Source organism: Hipposideros armiger, unplaced genomic scaffold, assembly GCF_001890085.2.
Source record: "Hipposideros armiger isolate ML-2016 unplaced genomic scaffold, ASM189008v1 scaffold_488, whole genome shotgun sequence".
In the NCBI taxonomy this organism is placed as follows: domain Eukaryota; kingdom Metazoa; phylum Chordata; class Mammalia; order Chiroptera; family Hipposideridae; genus Hipposideros; species Hipposideros armiger.
In genome coordinates this window covers 496,431-517,510 of record NW_017731838.1, presented here as the reverse complement: position 1 = coordinate 517,510, position 21,080 = coordinate 496,431, and the positions used below count along the sequence as shown (strand labels likewise).

The 21,080-nt window shown below is 37.5% G+C and overlaps 1 protein-coding gene across 1 annotated transcript in view; it reads left to right on the top strand.

The window, feature by feature from the left end:
• The window catches only part of LRP2BP (LRP2 binding protein), a 28,519-nt gene extending 8,329 nt beyond the window's left edge, over window positions 1-20,190 (top strand). Inside the window, exons 5-10 of the mRNA XM_019667242.1 lie at window positions 3,897-4,010; window positions 10,998-11,140; window positions 11,221-11,326; window positions 12,370-12,593; window positions 14,213-14,387; window positions 17,281-20,190. Coding sequence (XP_019522787.1) covers window positions 3,897-4,010; window positions 10,998-11,140; window positions 11,221-11,326; window positions 12,370-12,593; window positions 14,213-14,387; window positions 17,281-17,346 — 828 coding nt within the window. The 3' untranslated portion in view covers window positions 17,347-20,190. The remainder of the gene's footprint in view (window positions 1-3,896; window positions 4,011-10,997; window positions 11,141-11,220; window positions 11,327-12,369; window positions 12,594-14,212; window positions 14,388-17,280) is intronic.
• Window positions 20,191-21,080: the final 890 nt, after the last annotated feature.

The following is a 21,080-nucleotide window of genomic DNA, read 5'->3' as shown; positions in this document are numbered from 1 at the left end:
AGAACCAGTCAGAAGTGAAGAATAAATAACCGAAATGAAGAATGCCCTAGAAAGAATCACCAGCAGACTAGATGAAGCAGAGGATCAAATCAGTGATTTGGAAGACAAGGTAGCAAAAAACACCCAATCGAAACAGCAAAAAGAAAAAAGAATGCAAAAAAAAATTTGAGAGTTTAAGAGACCTTTGGGAGAACATCAAGAGTAACAACATTCACATCATAAGGGTACCAGAAGGAGAAGACAAGAGAGCAAGGGATTCAGAACCTATCTGAAAAAATAATGACTGAAAACTTTCCTAACCTGGCAAAGGGACAGATGAGACCAGGAAGCGCAGAGAAGCCCAAACAAGATGAACTCAAACAGGCCCACACCAAGACACACTATAATTAAAATGGGAAAGGTTAAAGACAAAGAGAGACTCCTAAAAGCAGCAAGAGAAAAGCAACTAGTAACTTATAAGGGAGCCCTCATAAGATTGTTAGCTGATTTCTCAACAGAAACTTTGAAGGCCAGAAGGCACTGGCACAAAATATTCAACGTGATGAAAACCAAGGGCCTACAACAAAGATTACCCAGCAAGGCTATCATTTAGAATTGAAGGACAGATAAAGAGCTTCTCAGACAGAAAAAAGCTAACTAGTATTACAAGGAAAGTTATCACCAAACCAGTATCACAAGGAATGTTATCACCAAACCAGAATTACAAGGAATGTTACAGGGACTTAAGATGGAAAAAAAAAATCAAAATTATAAATAATAAAATGGCAATAGCTACATATCTATCAACAATTACTTTCAATGTAAATGGATTAAATACTCCAATCAAAAGACACAGGAGGGCTGAATGGATAAGAAAACAAAACCCTTACATACACTGCCTCCAAGAGATTCACTTCAGATTGAAAGACACACACAGATAGAAAGTAAGGGGATCAAAAAAGATATTTCATGAAAATGGAAATGAAAACGACAAAAAAATCTGTAGTAGCAATACTTATACCAAAGTAGACTAAACCAAAGGCTATAACAAGAGACAAAGAAGGGACTGGTAATCCCACTTCAGTGTATTTCTCTGAAGAAACCCAAATGCTACTTTGAGGGGATGTGTGCATCCATATGTTCACTGCAGCATTGTTTACAGTGGCCAAGATGTAGAGGCGGCCTGGGTTCTGTCGATGGAAGAATGAATAAAGAGGAGGTAGTACATATATACATTGGACTATTGCTCCTCCATGGATGGGAATGGATTTTTGCCATCTGCAGTGGCATGGATGGACCTGGGGGTATTGTGCTGAGTGGACTGTCAGAGAAAGACAGATGCAATGTGATTTTGCTTATATGTGGAATCTAAAGAACAAAATAAAACAGAAACAAACTCAAAAATCAGAGAATATATTGATGGTTGCCAGATGGGAGGGGGGTTGGGAGTGAGTAAAAAAGTGGGGGAAGGGATTAAGAAGTACAGATTTATTATTACAAAGTAGTTACAGGGATGTAGGGTATAGCATAAGCAATATAGTCAATAATATTGTAATACCTATGTATGGTGCAGATGGGTACTAGATTTGTTGGGGTGAAAATGGGAGGGGGTTGGAGTGCAGGATGAAAACAGTGAAGGGATTAAGAAGCAAAAACTGATACACACAGGGATGTAAAGTAAAGCACAGGGAATATAATCAATAATACAGTAATAACTATGTATTATGCCAGGTGAGTACTGGACTAGTCAGGGGATCACTTCTTAAATTATACAAATGTCTAACCATTATGCTGTATACCTGAAATTAATAAAAAATAATATTGAATGTCAACTGTAATTGAAAAATTAAAAAAGGGAGTAAAAAGTGAAGGGGAATAAGAGGTCCATATTTGCAGTTATAAAACAAATTAAGTCATGGGGATGTTATGGACAACAGAGGGAATATAGTCAATAATATTTTGATTATGTGGTACTGTGTCAGATGGTTGCTGGACTTATGGTGATCACTTCTTTTTTTTGGTGATCACTTCTTTAAGTATATAAATGTTGAATAACTATGGTATACATCTGAAAGTAATGTAATATTGTATGTTAGCTATATTTTAATAAAGATCTTTAAAAATTAAATTGGAAAAAAAAAAGAGAGAGACCAATGTGGTAATAAGCAAGGCAAAGAATAGTTGTAGGTGAGGTTTGTTTATCTCTTTGTTTTTCTTTAAAGATTTTATTGGGAAATTGGGGGAGAGGAACAGCGTTGGAGAATCAGGGAAGGGAAACAAACAAGTTGCTGTCCTTTTGTTCTTCAGTCTAGTTGTGGAGGACGTCGCTTCACTGGCCCATGTTGGTATTATCATTGTGCTCTTCCCAGGTGAGGCAGATCAGTCACCGGCCACTGGACAGCCGCTCATGGCGGCTCACACCAGCTGCTGGCCGCTTACGCTGGCTGCCAGCCACTCACGGTAGCTTATGGCAGCCCACTGAGCTTCACTGCAGCCTATGCCATCACCAGTGACTCACGGCAGCCCAGCTCCAGGTTGAACTGTTGTTCACCATCTTAGCTGTAGAGAGCGCAGCGTCACTGGCCCTCATGTAGGATCTGAACCGGGCCCTGCTGCTCAGAGCTGGCGTCCCAAGCCAACTCTTAACCAATGCGCCATTTGGCCGGTCCTTTTTTTTTTTGGAGCTGGGTCCTGGTTTAATTTGGAGACAAAAATAATGGCATAATAGACTGAAAAATAGAGAAGTGGGGAGGAATGGGTTTGAGGTGATGATCAAGATTTCAGTTTTTAGACATGTTATGTTTGAAATGCCCATTAGTGATCCAAGAAGACAGATTTTCAAAGTAGAACCTCATATGTAAGAGTCTAGATCTCAAAGGAGAAGTTTGGGTTGAAGGTGTATATTTGAGTTGTATATGTCATTTAAAATCATGAAAACTAAAAGAACTTTCTTACTCTTCCTTTGTATATTCTAACTTTTCCAGCCCTCTCACATCTAAACCAAACATTAGTCAGAAAGGAGAATGAGTCTTAACAACTCAAGCATTTACTCACTGTTACGTGTTCTTTAAAATAAATTTTTTTTTGTATTTTGGTGCAGTTTTTGTTAATTTATCAATTTGTTAATTATACTTTATGAAAAGAGAAATTCAGTTATTATTGTGTTTTCTCTGGCCTACTCTTCCTAGTAATGACTGTCCAATTCAGTAAAAGACCCTCTTTCCACATTACGAATGATTCATTTTTTAGTGTGAGGCATGGTGGATTTTCATGGTGGATTAAGATATAAACCCCATATTAGCCCCTTACACCTTAACATGTTTGTTATCAGAATGTCTGACTGCTGAAGAGCCTTAAATCAATGGCACATAATATGTAGGTTTTTATAGGAAGTATGGGAGAAAGATAATTTTAGAGAACCACATATTTGTTTTAACATATTTTCTCCTTAGCTGGAAAACTGCAAAACTGGAGGGCATAAGCCATAATGCAAACAGGATATTTAATAATAGTGAATATCCTGATGTTCAAATTTTCTCTGACACTTTGGCCCCAGCTCTGAAATTTCTCAAAATTCAGGAGTGGCAGCTGATGCGCCAAGCTAGATTGAGCAGAGGGCTAGACTATCATTTCAAGAGAGGATTGACAATAAATAGCCAAGGGTAAGAGTGAGAGCCAAAGGGGATCTCTCCCAGATTCCTCCTGGTCACTTCTCTCAGTTGCCATATTTAGGTCTATTTAATTTACTTTATAGTGTGTTTGATTATTGTAAATGACTTATTTGTAAATTCCATAAATTTGTTGCTGTCTTTTGTTGTTTTATTTGGTGCTACTAGCAGGATTTAGGTGGGAATTAAATAACTGAGATATCTTTAAGATAATAACAAAATAATTCTATATTTCCTGGGAACTTGTAGGGATGGTATGAAGAAGCATTAGAACAGTTTGAAGAAATCAAGGAAAAGGATCATCAAGCAACTTACCAGCTAGGAGTAATGTATTATGATGGACTGGGGACAGCTACAAATGCTGTAAGTTATTATTTTGTTCAGTGTTTAAGATTTCATTGTTAATGGATTATTTCATACAATTAAATTTATATTTTTATAATATATTTTTATCCTTATATTTCAATAATCTCTAACCTTTTAGCATTTAAAAGATAGCAGTAGTCATTTTTACATTTGAGTGAAAAACAAAATTTTTTTGCCCCTTTTCCTTGCTATTATTAGCTGTCAATAATTTTGTTTTAATATGTTTTCTTTTATTTTTCAAAGTTATTCCAAAGCTACACAAACATGGAGAAAAGCTGGAAAATAAGCAAAAACGTATCACTCAAAATTCTGCTATCAAATATGAACACTGTTGTTATTTTAAAGTATATTTTCCCCTGTATTGCCCCATGTAAAAAATTATATATATAAAACTTTATATATTATATATACATATATATATATATAGTATTATATTATATATACCTATATATAAAACTTTATTAGAAGTGACACATAAGGCATTTATACAGAAATTCTCTTGCAAAACATATTGAAATATTATGGGTGAACTGTACTGATATTGATATATCTGCAGATAACTTGAAATAAGTCAGTAAGAAAAGTAGATGTAGGAAATATAGCAAAATATTATTACTGAGAATCTATATGGTAGTTATGCAAATTTTTATTGTATTATTCTTTCCACTTTCTTCTATGCTTAAAAATTTTTATATAAAGTAAAAAAGCTCACACTCATAATTAATGCAACCATTAGATAAATGTAATTTGTTGAAATTCCCATTAAAAGAGAGTAAATATATACTTAATCAAATGATATAAAATATTTTTAATGGCTCAACAAAGATATTTTTAAAAACTATGCACAGAAACACATGAAAACTTAATGAGAAATTATAATTCTGTAGTAATAAAGCTCTGTTCAATATGAAAAACAACAATACAGAGCCTATATGTGCCAAACATCACAGCATCAAACTACATAAAGGAAATGTGCTAAAAAATAAATTGACAAAAGTTTAACTTTAATTTCTAAACATTATTGATAATATTCAGTACTATGATTGGAAAATTTTATAAACTGTGCCGCATCCACACAATAAAATTCCTAACATGAAATTTTAAGACTCCTTGGTTGAGATACCAAAATTGAAGATATATAGTAGGTATATATGTTTAAGCACAAAGAAAATCACAATGAAAACCTCCCCAAATACATTATGTGTGACAATTCCATTCATTCCTTAAGATCTAAATGAAATGTAATCAATTTGCCTTTATGCCTCCAATTTCATGAATTGTCAAAGTCAAACAACTTCAAAATCAATCCAAAATATTCAGGTGGCCTGTGTTCTCACAGTCACCTCTGCTTTTTTTCTTGTCAGTTTTTTACTCTGTACTCATCTTTGTGGCTGTTCCTTTATCTCTGCCCTGGCATAGTCACAGCCTATTCACCTTGGTGATCTCATAAAACAAGGATTTTGTTTGTAGTATTGTTTCTGCTAAAATGTAGGGGACTCAAGAGAGGACCACACCAGATCCCACATGGTGAACAACTTTAAATTGCTTGTCAGTCATTTCATTTGCCCTTTATTGAGGACTTCTCACTGGCTGCACTACCTCACATGATTCTTCACAAACTTGCTGAGTTCTCTTCCTGCCCCACCCATCCCCCTTTCTGTGTCTTTTCCCTCTACTCTCTCCTTCACTGATGTAAAAATAAATTTACCCCATTTTCTCACCCAACATAGTTTAGTCATCTCTTCATTTGCCTTCCATTCATTCAGGTCTCTGTTCAAATGGAACTTCATCTGAAAGGTTTTCTGTGGCCATATTATCAAAATAGCCCATTTTATTTTCTTCACAGACTTAATGATTATCTCAGTTATTTGTTACTACTTAATTTCTTTCTCCCTAATTGGAATGTAAGCTCTAAAAAATTAGGGTGTTTTTTGGGGGTCTATTTTCTTCACTGCTGAATCCCCCAGAAATTTAGAACAGTGTCAGACCCACAGGAGACCCTCAACAATATTTGTTGATTGACCTGTGGCCCCTTGTTGACAGTGTTGTTATCGGGGTTATCACCTGAAGGGGCTTTTCCACATAACTTTCCTAGAGAAAAATCATATCTCTCTATGAACAATTATGGTGGCAACTGTGAGGGTAATAAAATATTTGCCCTTATTCCAAACAATTTCAATAATACATTAAAAGAACAAAATATAATAACCAAGTAAGATTTAGCCCAGAAATTTTATAATTCAACATAAGGAAATCTATTAATACAATGTACCAATTTAATTAATAGCTTAAATAAAAGAAACCAGATTCCTGGTCAAGATGGCAGAGTAAGTAAGCGCTGTGCTTGCCTCCTCTCATGACCACATAAAAATTATAACAAAACTACAGAACAACCATCATTGAGAGTTGCCTTAAGTCTAGCTGAACCAGAGCCCTAAAGCTAAGGACATACAGAAGAAGCCACCTTGAGAATAGAAGGAGAAGCAGAGACACAGAACAGGCTCATCCCACATCTGCATGTGACCAATAAAATTGGGAGGAATATCTCAGCTGTGGGGGTACCCCCCCATCCCCCCAGAAGAACAAGGGGTCCCATCCCTACACCAAGTTTCCCAGCCAAGGGTTTCCTTCAGTGCCTGGGAGAGAAGAGAAATACCCACAACTTCTGACTGTAAAAACCAGTGGAGATTGTGGCTGAGTGAGTCGGAGGGAAGCTGCAGTCCCAGGTGCTCCTCTTAAAGCACCTGTGCAGAGTCTTGCTGTGCAGAGACTCAATTGCTCTGAGCTCCAGGGCTGGGCAGCAGCTCCAAAGGCTCCAGGCACATACAGGGAGGAACTGAATTGTCTGCTTCAGGGCAAGGGCTGGATGAGCAGCTTTCTCCTGGACAGAAGAGCTGGCAGAAGCCATTGTTTCTTTGCTGAGCCCTCCACTCTCCAAGTGTGCAGACGCAGGTGGCCACCATATCTGAGTCTCCATCAACCTGGCTAACACATTCACCCCACCCTAGTGATTCCCTGAGACACTGTCCAAATTTCAGGTACACCCAAACCACTTCCAGTACCTTTTCGTTACAAACAGCCTGTCTTGGTTCACGCTGTGGACTTTCCTAAAATCTCTTAAAGGTTTACAAACTGAAAAAAGCAGCATCTGATTTAATCGTGTCCCATACCTCTGGATAAACAGCCCTAAGCCCAGCACTAGCAGCAGCTGGCCTTGGTTCATAGCTTGGCCCCTTGAGGCACCTCCAAGCCCAGTTTGGGCGGTGGCCATCTGTGGATTCTTTCTGGCTCATGCCAGGTGGCCCAGGGAAGGGCACAGGCTGCAGCTGAACTTGGTCAGCAGTAGGGCCCTCCTCCCAGAAGGCCTTGGAGCTGGTAGGCTCAGTGGCCAGCTTTGAACTGACCTAGAGCATCATCTGGCCACTTCCAAGGGTTACACACCCTAAGGGCAGACCGGGAAGGCAGCAGAGCCCTGCTAAAGTGAATACTGCTCTATAGGTTCAGCCCCTGCACAACAGCACCTCCACTGTAGTCCTGGCCAGTCCTCAAAACCAATCAGCTCAATGATTAATCCCTCTCATTGATGTGCAAACAGCAACCAAGGCTCAACTACAACAGAAGGGCATGCACAACTCACACAAGTGACACACCAGGAGCACCCGGCCCAGGTGACCAGGGTTACTGTGTCACTGGGCCCCACAGGACACTTACTACATAAGGCCACTCTACTAAGACTGGGAGGCATAGCAGCCCTACTTCATACATAGATACAAACATAGGGAGACAGCCAAAATGGGGGGACAAAGAAGCATGTCCCAAATAAAAGACAGAGCAAAGCTCCAGAAAAAGAACTAAACAAAATGAAGACAAGCAATCTACCAGACGCCCCGTTCCAAACACTGGCTATAAGGATGCTCAATGCTATTGGGGAGAATTTCAACAAAGAGATATGGAAACATAAAAATGGAGATAGAAAACGTAAAAAGAACCAGTTAGAAATAAAAGAGTACAATAACTGAAATGAAGAATACATTAGAGGGAATCAGCAGATTAGATGAAGCAGAGGATCGAATCAGAGATGTAGAAGATAAGGTAGCAGAAAACACTGAATTAGAATAGCAAAAAGAAAAAGGAATCCAAAAAGTGAGGATAGCTTTAGGGGCCTCTGGGCCAATATTAAGTGTACCAACATTCACATCATAGAGGTACCAGGAAGAGAGAGGCAGCAAGGAATTGAAACCCTATTTGAGGAAAAAAATGACAGAAAACTTCCCTAACCTGACAAACAAAATATACATACAAGCCCAGTAAGCACAGAGAATCCTAAACACATGAACCGAAAGAGGCCCACACCAAGACACATCATAATTAAAAGGCCAAAAGTTAAAGACAAAAAGAGAATCTTAAAAGCAGCAAGAGAAAAGCAGTTAGTTACCTACAAGGGAGCTCCCATAGGACTATCAGCTGATTTCTCACAGAAATTTTGCAGGCCAGAGGGATTGGCACAAAATATTCAATGTGATGAAAAGTAAGGACCTACAGCCAAGATGACTCTACCCAACAAAGCTATCACTTAAAATCAAAGGACAGATAAAGAGCTTCGCAGACAAGAAGCTAAAGGAATTCCTCACCATCAAACCAGTATCACAGGAGATATTAGAGGAACTTCTTTAAGATGAAAAAAAAAAGATGATAAATTTAAAAATGGCAATAACTGCATATCTATCAATAATTGCTTTCAATATAAATGGATTAAATGCTCCAATCAAAAGACAGAATGGCTAAATGCTGCCTACAAGAGACTCACTTCAGATCTAAATAGAAACACACTGAAAGTAAAGGGATGGGAAAAAGATATTTCCTAAAAATGGAAACAAAACAAAAGAGATGTGGTAGCAATATTTATACCAGACAAAATAGACTTTAAAACAAAGGCTATAAGAAGTGACAAAGAAGGACCCAGTAATCACACTTCTGGGTATTTATCCGAAGAAACCCAAATGCTACTTCGAGGGGATATGTGCATCTATATGTTCATTGCAGCATTGCTTACAATGGCCAAAATGTGGAGGCAGCCTGGGTGTCTGTGGATTGAAGAATGGATAAAGAAGAGGGGGTGCATATATACAATGTAATATTGCTTGGCCATGGAAGGGAATGGGTTCTCGCCATCTGTGGTGGATGGATGGACCTGAAGGGTATTGTGCTGAGTGGAGTGTCAGACAGCGAAAGACAGATGCAATGTGATTTCACTTATATGTGGAATCTAAAGAACAAAATAGAAACAAACTCATACATACAGAGAACATTTTGATGTTTGCCCGAAGGGAGGGGGGTTGGAAATGGGAGAAAAGGGGGAAGGGATTAAGAAGTACAAATCGGTTGTTACTAAGTAGTTATGGGGATATAGAGTATAAAGAATATAGTCAATAATATTATAATTATGTATTGGTGTCAGATGCATACTAGAATTATTGGGGTGATAGATGGGAGGGGAGTAGGAGACAGGGTGAAAAAGGTAAAGGGATTAAGAAGTACAAATTGGTAGTTACAAAATAGTCACAGGGATGTAAAGTAAAGCACAGGGGATATAGTCAATAATACGGTAATAACTATGTATAGTGCCAGGTGGGTACTAGACTAGTCAGGGAATCACTTCTTGTATTTTTTTTTTTTTTTTTTTTAGCTGAGCCATCTGGGAATCACTTCTTAAATTATATAAATGTCTAACCATTAAGCGGTACACCTGAAATTAATATAAAATAATTTTGAATGTCAACTGTAATTGGAAAATTTACAAAGGGGGGAAGGGTGAAGGGGAATAAGAGATTCAAATTTGCAGGTATAAAATAAGTCATGGGGATGTAAATATACAGCATAGGGAATATAGCCAGTAATATTGTGATAGCATGGTACAGTGTCAGATGGTTGCTGGACTTATGGGGATCACTTCTTTAGGTATATAAATGTTGAATAACTGTGTATACCTGAAACTAATATATTGTATGTTAGCTATATTTTAATAAAAATTTTAAAAAAACATAAGCAAAAATAAAATTTTATGTTGTGTCCAGATTTAATCATTGCTATTTATGGGAGGATTTACACAATCACTTCACTCAACTACCATTACCTTAAGTTCTTACTATGCAATTGGAGAAAAATACCTACCTCACACATTCACAAAAATAAATCTACATAATCTGGGACTTACTAAAAGTAAAGTATCTTTATTTTCTCATCTATTACTGTGGCATTTAGCCTGCAACAGCACTTTGAGACAGCAGTGAGGGGGTGAAAACTGCAATGTAATATATAAATATGTATTTGATGGTCAAATATTATTTTCTTTGGAGTGATGTTTGAAGGCTTGTGTCTGATGAGTTTTTGAAGCTGGGGTAGGGGACTTGCGGGGGGGGGAGGGCGGGTGTCAAGCCTTTTGTTGCTAGTGGTTAGAATGTCTCCTGTGCATGCTTTGTGACTATGCAGATGTCTTATGAAGATTAGGATGCTGGATGCACGTTGTCACTGAGCACACTTAGTGAAAAGTGTGCGTGAAGAGAAAAGACAGCATTTGTTTGGGGCTCAAGTATACTGTAAGGATTATAAATGTGAAAGAAGTCACAGTTATTCTTTCACTTTGATCATTCCAAGACTATGCTGATTTAGAATAAGGGTTAGAAGGTGGGAGAGAGAAAAAGGGAAAACACACCGAGATGCAATTCGGCTCTGGAAACCGTAAATGAGGCAAATACCTTATATCCCAGGGGTCCTGAGCATGCCTACTCAGCAGATGTCCTATTACTTCTCTCCTTCATTATTTCCAGCCCTGCAGACTCCAGGACAACATGCCGCTTGGGCATACAGTCATGACATTACAGCATGTCAGAGGGTGAATGTGTTACATTATTGGGAGAAAGAATTTAGTTTGGGTAAAACTAAAAACTAGGGGTTTTTTTGTTTGTTTTTTTTCCTTTGTGGAAGGAAAAAGGAGTGGAATATATGAAGAAAATTATTGATTCTCCATGTCCCAAAGCAAGACATTTACAATTTGCTGCTGCTTACAACCTTGGAAGAGCTCATTACGAAGGAAAAGGCGCTAAACAATCCTATGAGGAAGCTGAAAGGTAATCTTAACCTGAGAACAAGATTTCGTTTTAATCAAATGCTGAAACAAAGGGCAACTTGCTTTGTCTTTCTCTTTTAGACTGTGGCTTTTTGCTGCAGACAATGGAAATCCGAAAGCTAGTGTGAAGGCTCAAAGTATCCTAGGATTGTATTATTCAACAAAAGAGCCCAAAGAGTTAGAAAAGGTAACATTGATTTTTGTTTTTAATGCTAGCATTATATTTAGATTAGTATTTGTTCCGCTATTTCTTTTTTTAAAAGGAGGGTGGTGAAGAATAAGTTTGTAGTTGTGAATCTTTCTTTTTTCCTAAATGTAAAGAAAGTTTACATTTTAGAATCTCAAAGCTCATTTCACCCCTTACTCATCTATGAAGGCTACCTTCCTTGCCTCTATCAAAGGAGACCACGGATGTGAGAGCATTCTGTATGGTATAGAAAGCTACGTACAAAATATTATTACTTCATAAAAGCTATAAGGAGAGTCCTCAAATTAAGCCCAAATCCGTTTGTGTGAAGAAATCATTACATTTGATTTGAGGAAGAATGATACTAATAAGTAAAATATACTAAGAACTAATTAAAACTTAAATCTATTTAAGACTTTTTCAGAAATATAATCTCTTTAATCATCAATGATTGAAATATCTTCCAAGAAATGTTATGGGGGAAGGAAATGTAGGACTGAGTCCTACTTGAAAGAGGCGTGAAGGGCAAACTTAACCCTCCTCTGCTAACTGAGCAGCCACTTGGAAATAATTTTTGAACTAATTCACATTCACAGTAGCTGCGTATTAAGCAGTTGTGCTTGGGCCTTCCTGCAGCGTCTATCCTTAGCTGCCTTTGATCTTGAAAGCGCCACCATGAGGTCCCCTTGGGGCTCTGACTTCCCTGAGCATCAGTAGCTCTCCCCTCCCGCCTGCGCCTCACAGCCTTGCAGATGCTTCCTTGCTATTTCCCTCCTTGATCCTTCGTGTGGAAAAGCTGAAAACCCTGACACCTGAGACCGTGACCTCACCGGCACTGCGGGGTAGACAACGGGCGGCTCAGCGTAGCAACTCTCTTCTAGGCGCGTGAAATTGGCATTAGCCTGAAATACTTGCAAGGGGCTAGAACTATTTCCTAGAGATGTATTCATAGTACTGTCTTAGCGTTAAGAGACTGTTTCCTTTCCAGTATTCCCGTGTAATTGTACCTTACGAATAACAAGATGAAACTGTGCTTTTTTAAGGCATTTTATTGGCATTCAGAAGCCTGTGGCAATGGAAATCTGGAGTCCCAGGGTGCACTGGGGCTCATGTACTTTTATGGACAAGGCATCCGCCAGGATACGGACGCTGCGCTGCACTGCTTGAGGGAGGCGGCGGAACGTGGAAATGTCTATGCTCAGGGGCATCTCGTGGAGTATTACTATAAGATGAAATTTTTTACAAAGTGTGTTGCATTTTCCAAAAGGTAAATAAGCTGGATGACAGAATTTACAAACACTCTTACTGGATGTTCTATGCCAGGTGTGTTCATAGAACTCGCTGCCATATTGTAAATGATGGCTTTTGAGTGCTTGAAATGTGGCTAGTGCCGCTGAGGAATGAACTCTTAAATTTCTTTGGATTTTAATTAATTGAAGGAGCCACACGTGGCTAATGGCTAGCACATGGGATAGTGCCATTCTATGCAATTATTCTTCAGGATTTCAGTGCTAATAGCTCTGCATACCAGCTGAGTGAGCTTAAGCAAGTTTCTGAACTTTGGGGGGCCTCAATTGCCTATTTTATAAGAAAATACTTCTGCAGAATTATAAAAATAGTGTATATGAAGTACTAAACATAGCTTAGCACATCAGCAATATTAAGTTTTCACTTCTTCCTACACCCTTTGCCACAGGTTCTCTAACTACATAATTGCAATATAGCTTGTAAGGACTGTAAAATGAGAATAATGGTTAAGACTCCAACACTAACATCTTATAAACCATTTGTAAATTTCTGTATAATATATGGAAATTTCTTTTCTGAGCCCACGTACTTTCCTATATTTATTTATTTACCCATAATGTACAAAAGCAACATACCAAGAAAAACAGACCTAGATGTCTTCCAGAGCGGCCATAATACCACACTGATGTATTTCCCTCCCAATAATGCCCTTTCTACAGAGCGCACAGGGTGCCCTGTCCCCTAGCCAGTGTGAGCAGCCATGCAATGAAGGACCAAGGAGCTGCTGCCCCCCTCCTCCCAACATTTTGGCTTCCAGGTAGCAGGTCACTTAAAGATGTGATCTTCAATGTCCCAAATCTCCAAGTGCCATTTGATAACTAAGATTTTATTTATTTATTTTTAGCTGAGCCATCCTGCTACCTATTGGCAGCTTAGCGGCAGCTCAGCTCGGGCCGGGCATCGAACCGCTGTTGCTCAGAGCTCAAACTCTTGAGTGAGCTCTTAACCAACTGAGCCACTCGGCCGACCCTAAGAACTAAGATTTTAAATAGTTCTTAAAATCTTTGAAACCTGCCATTATTGTCCACTTTCCTATTCTCCATAACATTAGGGTTGACATAGAGTTAACTAGTTTTTATTTTCACACAATTCTCCATATTTGTGTCTGCGTTATAAAGGATGACTTTTTAGTGCCCATTTTTTTTAACAAAGGTGGTTTCTGCCTGTGTTTTCTGGTCCTCTATGACTAAAGTCCAAATTTAAGGTCGATATTAATAAATGATCTAAAGAAACAGAAAATACGTTTTTTCTATTGTTGAAATCTGCAAAGTGATATTAAGGTTAAAATATTAATAGTATAAAAAAACCCTTTCTTTCATTTTCTAGTGGTTATTAAGCCTGATGAATATAATCTCAGGGAAGCTATAAAGCAACCACTCTAGTAGTTAGTTCCTCTTCCCCTGGTATTAACTGACTGCTATATTTATCCTTCACCACATAAGAAACTTCAGCTCTTAAGCAAGTAGAAATGGGGAAATCCCTGTGGGCACTATGACAATTTCTGGACATGTCTGTCACTTGTAAAAATGTAAACCATAACTCATGTGCTTTTCATTTCACAATTTACCATCATGACAGGATTGCTGACTATGATGAGGTTCACGACATCCCCATGATAGCCCAGGTCACGGACTGTCTCCCCGAGTTCATCAGCAGAGGCATGGCCATGGCGTCTTTCTACTATGCACGATGCCTTCAGCTCGGTTTGGGGATCACAAAGGATGAAGCAACAGCTAAACACTATTATTCTCAAGTAAGTAAGCCTGAGAACAAATACAAATGGACTCAAATAGAAATTTCTGGGCATTTAGTTGAGACTTGAACATCTTTCTGGATGAGTATGTTTTCCTCCTTAATTATCGTGCAGATAACCTCAGTCTACAAAGGGTTTGCCAGACATGCAGATTGTTGGCAGATAATTATGTCAGATTCTTATTATTATAGCATAATTCAGCTCAGATGATACAAGTCCTGTTTTGATGCAAACTGTTCTCTCACTCTGCTACTATGTGCAGCCCAAGGCCCGGCACCAAGACCTTAAAGCCAGACTGTGTCTCCTTTCACCCAGAAAGAGTGTGAATCTGCACTCTCATCTAGTACCTTAATGACATGCAGTTTTTTGCAGTTTTTGAAAAAGATTTTTATGTAATGACATCTATACCACATTTAGGAGGAACACTCATGAGTGTGTGAGCAATTTATTTAGGTCCCAAATGGATTTCACATCTAAAGTCAAGCAACTGTTAAAAAGTGGGGAGGGGATGATGGAAAAGGGGAAAAATCATAGTAACTGCGAGTGAACTGTTAAAGAAGTAAACAAGACTGTGCATGCCTTAGGTGGATGACATTCATGAAGTCCAAATTAGAGTTCCATCGTTATAAAATTTATCAAGAGATTTATGGAATGCACAGGGTGTTCAGCTCGAGCAGGGGAACAGGCAAGGAATAATCTCTGAAGTCCCTTGCCTGAACCTGCTCTTATGACAGCCGTGGTTCCCAAACGTGTCTGCATATTAAAATCTCATGAGGATCTTTTAAAAATTCCAAAGCCCAGGCCTCGTTTCAGGACAATTCAATCTCCATCCCCGGGAGTGGGGCACAGGCATATTTATTGAAGCTTCTCAGGGGATTCCAGTGTGCAGGCAAAGTTCGGGAACCCTGAATTAAAGAATTTTGTTTGAAATTAAAATTTCCAGAGCATTAAGCCCCTATTAACACATAAATATAGGGATATAGTACATAAAAACAACTGACCTTGGAGCTATTTACCCCTAATACCATTCTATTAATAATGAATAAGTCTTTAACATTTTTTAAAATCTAAATGTTCTATGTATTATACCTATTTCCAAACCGAGTCAATTTCAGATTGTATGCTATCCTTAGTATCCTTTCTAAATAAATATAAGCAGAGAAAACTCTGGGTCAAAAATATCCTGAAATGTGATAGATGTCCATCCTCAATAAAACAGCAAAACAAACAATTTGAAATTTTAAAACTATTTTCCATGTGGGGGGAGAGTACACAGCCCCATTACTCAATTTTGGCTATTGTACTTTATAGCAGATACGTTTAAAATGGAGAAAATTCAGATGTAGTAAGCCAGGGAAGGGTCTGGAATCCTGTCATGTGAGGCATGATGAGAGAAACTGGGTATTTTATTCAGAGAAAAAGGACATGCGGGGATCCTGACAGTGGTCTTCACCAGACTAGGAGGCTGTCCTATGGAAAAGGAGCTACAGGGGGTGGGGGAGCAGAATTATAGCCACTGGGTGTGTTATGGGAAAAGATAAGGCCACAGACAGCAAAAAGACAGAGGGCCTCAAGTCAGGAGAACGTGCCTGGTCCCAGCTCTGCCTCCCTCCGCTGGGTGACTGCCAATTACTTTGCCTCCTGGGATTTCTATGAACCCAGCATTACATGTTTTCCTAAGACCTTTCAACGATTCTAAAGTACATGGAGGGAAATTTTAGCTTAATATGAAGAAGAATCGTCTAATACAACTGTTGAGGAAATAAAAGTTTTTCCTATAAGGCGATGAATGACTTTCTTGCCACTAGAAGCAGCCAAGCAAATATCTAGTGACCCACTGTCACGGGCACTGAAGGGACAATTTCTGCATGGAGTGGTTTGGATGAGATAACCTCTGATAGCTCATCCCAGTTCTGGACATTCTATCAAATTATGCACTATTACTTCTCACTACTTACTTAAGCCATAATATAAAACTATGTATATTAAAATAAGGTTATATATGCTGCTATTCATATAGTAAGTTTGAGGCCAAATGTTAATGCTTTCCATATTATTTATCTTTATAATTCATAATATAGAATTTATATAAAATTTTCTTTCTTGAATGATAGCATGGTTATTTTTAGCATGATTTTTTTTTGCTAATTTGAACTTCCCTTATTAAGATATAATAGGTATGTACGAGGTGTGATAAAAAAATACAGTGAATGTTTAAACTAAAAAAAAAAATTATTACAGAAGACACATTGCTATTAATCCTCCTCAAAATATTCCCCCTTACTTCAAACACACTTATCCCATCATTCTTGCCACTTTCTGAAGCAGTTCTGGAAGTCCTCTTTCGTGATTGTCTTTAGTTGAGCTGTCGTGGCTGCCTTGATGTCCTGAATCAATTCAAAACATTTACCTTTCACGGTCATTTCAACTTTGGGTAAGAGCCAGAAGTCGCACGGTGCCATATCTGGTGAATAAGATGGATGAGGACACACTGTAATGCTTTTATTTGACAGAAATTTCCATACCAGAAGCGATGTGTGACACAGAGCATTGTCATGATGGAAGATGAAGTAAAGACACTTATGAGAGAGGGCTTCTGGAACTGCTTCAGAAAGTGGCAGGAATGATGGGATGAGAGTGTTCCAAGTGAGGGGGCGTATTTTGAGGTGGCTTAATGGCAATGTGTCTTTTACTGTAATAAGTTTTTGTAATTTAAACTTCCACTGTATATTTTGATCACACCTTGTATCTTAATTAAGAAACTCCCTTGAAATTCACTGGACTTTAATAGTCTTAAAAACACATCAAATATTGTTTAAAAGGAAGAAAGAAGAAAGGAAGACCCAACAATTCAGGATGTACCTAAATAATTGACTCTATCTTTGCTTTTAAGGCTTGCCGTCTGAATCCTGCACTGGCAGATGAGCTCCACGTGTTACTTATTCGTCAAAGAATTTAGGCCATCGTGCATTTCAACAAAGATTGTCAATCCTAAGACCTTCAAGTGTGTGTATTTTTATAGGAGCTAAGTTTGGTTATTTTCTGCATCCCAAGTTACATTATCCTGGTTATTTTACTAAATGACATGTTACCTTTGTTCTTAAATTCATATTCTGTAATTTTGCAACTTGAAACCTAGCTACAAGATCAAATTGCTGGACGAGTTCTCCAAGATCCAGCTCTTAGCCTACAGACTGGCCTACACTACATCAAATATTGAAAAACATTCCATAAAGCAAATATCTTTTTCCCTTTCTTTAAATACACAGTGTCCCAAAAGACTTCTTAGTTTTAGTAACTTCAGAAGTATAAATGCTACATACAAACTCATAAACAATTTTATACATGAATTTTTCATTTTAACCTTTTTAAACTTTTAAATTTAAAATTCATAAAAAGAAATTTTCAAATAATGTTTCTTATAAACTTGTGCAGCATTTATGTTTCTGAAGTTATTACAGCTAGCACTGCACAAAGTCTTTTGGGACATCTTATATTCTCAAAAGAAATTCTTATAAATAATTGGCTGATTTATGATAAACTTCAAAAACAGCTGAAGAAAGAGTTTAAGAAACTGGTTAGACAAACCATTTGTAGAACTACAAAATGGTATCCATTCTTACTGAGATAGCCAGAATTTTACCTAGAGGTCTTTAACACTTTTCTATGGTTACCTCTAAAATTACTGTAAACAATAAACATAATCCTAGAAGTTCCTTTCAATATCTTTAGTTTGTTTCCCCGTAGATGTGAAAGCATTTCATTCCTTTATGACTCACACATGAGCCCCTACAGAGTTCATAAAAATCCAGCTTCTCCAGAATATAGACTGAGTTATGGGAGAACTACTTCTGATTAATGGCTATGTGACCCTATTTTGAGGCCTGTGTGTTTTGCAGTGGTTTAAGGGCTTTTTGAAGCTATTAATTATTACTATAATTTGTATTTTTTTTTACCTGATGAAACATTTTATTGTTCTTTGTATATAATAAAATATGTATATGTATTATTTTTTTTCTATTTAAATCTTAACCTTTAGAAGGGCTCTTACAATTTTGATCTGGCAACCAGATTTGTGGAAGCTGAGATGTTTTAGCATGAAGAACCAGAACACTTAGAAGGAATACAATACTCACCCATTATCCATGATTTGCATTTGTAGTTTTAGTTACCCACAGTTAACCACGGTCCAAAAATGTTAAATGGAAAATTCAATAAATAAACATAAGTTTTAAATTGCAAAAAAAAAAAAGAAAGAAAAAAAGAAACTGGTTAGAATCTTGCCCTCCATATCTTCCCTTAAATATCTTAATTTAATGAGTAAAACAACTGCTATGTTTCTGATAAGATAATGAATTAAAGCAAGATGTTTTCTTTGTGCTTCAACTCATTTTCTAAATTTTAAAAACCTAGATGTGTTTCAAAGCAAGATAAAATATGAAAAGAAACACAATGAAATCATCTATCATTATAAAACTATAAATAGTTTAAAAATTAAATTAACAAGAGGCTTTCCTTGTATCAATGACATCTATGAAGGCAGAAGTTGACAGTAAAAATAGTAGAATCTATATGCAGAATATTGAATAGTGATATACATCTGCACAACAAATATATGGAAAATGATGTCTTAAAGATACTTTAACAATATCTTCTTGGTAAACATAGTAAACTAATGTGGCTTTATTTTATAAATTAAAACCATCCTTTCTGAAAGTGGATTTAAACAAGATCTCGTCTTAGTAGTGGGGGAAATGCAATTACCATGTACGTGGCAGTCACTAAAGTATTGCGTGGCAGAAAATTACTTTGCTTCTGTTTATGTTCTGCTTTGCCTATATTACTTAAACTTCATTTTGTTTTTATAGAAAAAGAAGAAATTTCAACAGACTTAGGTCTGTGACATTCCCTCAACTGGTCATATTTTTCTCCCTTAAATCTCTTAAAAAGTATAAACTTCAACCATCCCTGAAAACCACTCCCATTTCTTTTAAAATGTCTACTAAGGACTCTCTATTCTCCCCAGCAATATATTTCAATATCTCAAGCCATTACAAGATTTCATAATACCTAACCTTATTCCTAACTTTTCTACAGTACAAGCCCACTTGCTTCGCTCTTGTTCGCTTACTACCATCCATATAGCAACACTCCTTCAACCATCGGAAGATCCAAATTCACAACCAGTATTCTCTTCTCCACACTTAACCCAGTTCCTCTTTAAAAAAAGTTTTATAAGAGTTTATTTGAGCCAAACTGACAACACATGACAGGGAGCAAGATCTCAGATGCTCCCCTTAACGCCTTTAAGAATCTTAAAATAGGAATGTAACAAAGCAGTGTATGCTGACTTTAATAGCAGATTTTTAATAGATCTGCTATCTTTCCTCATCCGTAAAGAACACGTTTTTTAACTGCCATTAAAATACAGGTCTAAGAAACCCTAAACATAGGAATTTGGCATGTGTTATACATGGTTATACGGTATGCTTAAATGTCTTCAGTGGATCCAACACAGACTTTAAAATCCAGCTTACTGTAGTTACCACAAAGCTGGTGCTTCTAGCAGAGGTAAGCTCTTGCAAAGTACCACTGCTACAGATCATGGTATACACCTTGACCTGTGAGTGGGGTTGGTCAGTCTTAACTGAGGTGAGTCAAGGCTTCCCCATCATTAACCTTTTTTTCAAAAAAAAAAATCAAAACTTCAGTAAGATTCCTTATAGAAGATATCTCATGAAAAATGAGAATTTAGGGGCCGGCCAAGTGGCTCAGTTGGTTAAGAGCTCACTCAAGAGTTTGAGCTCTGAGCAATAGCGGTTCGAGTCCCGGTCCGAGCTGAGCAGCCACTGAGCTGCCAACAGGTGGCAGGATGGCTCAGCTAAAATAAAATAAAATAAAATAGAATTTATCTTCAAGATTTAGGAGTCAATATACTTATTTTTCTCGTTTGCAGTATAAACTTAACAGCTATAGCTTAATTATGCATAAGATGGACATTTCCAGAAACTGTGTGATGATGAGTTTCTGGGGCTTGGTGATGTCACACTACTACTCTTCTCTGTCTGAATGTATTTTTTACATTCCTATGAAAGATAATTCTTATCCATATAAACAGCCATCTTGTTTGTTTGTTTTTTTCTGAAGTGTCAAATACCCTGGTTTTAAAAAAAGGATCAAAGAGCTGAAACTACAAGAATACCAAAGATACCTAATTTTTAATCATTTCTTTCAGCACTTATGTTTCATATCAAGAACTTGACAGGTACGATCTATCAATGATATAATCAATAGCACTTTAATATATCTAGTATTTTTCCTTCCTGGATTTCAAACTGAATTTCTTCCTATTAGTTGTTTTGCTTTCAATGTTCTTGGGGGTTAGAGAGGGGAAAGTGTTTTATTATTGTGGCATAATGGATGGAGAAACTCAGGAAAAACTGACTGAGGTGTCCATTAGGTGTGGGGTCACTGTTAATAACAAAACAACATCTGTACCCTGGGTCTCACCCAATGCCCTTACTAGTCCAGAAGACTTGATGATATAATCATGTCCCCAAAACCCCCCTGAAGTAACTTCCCTCCTCTTTCTGTTTCCCTGTCTCACTCATGCCCATCCTTCCAAGTTCAGCTCACATCCCACCTCCCTAAGGCATCATTTCAAGCACAAATTTGGCTCTTCTCAGTCACATG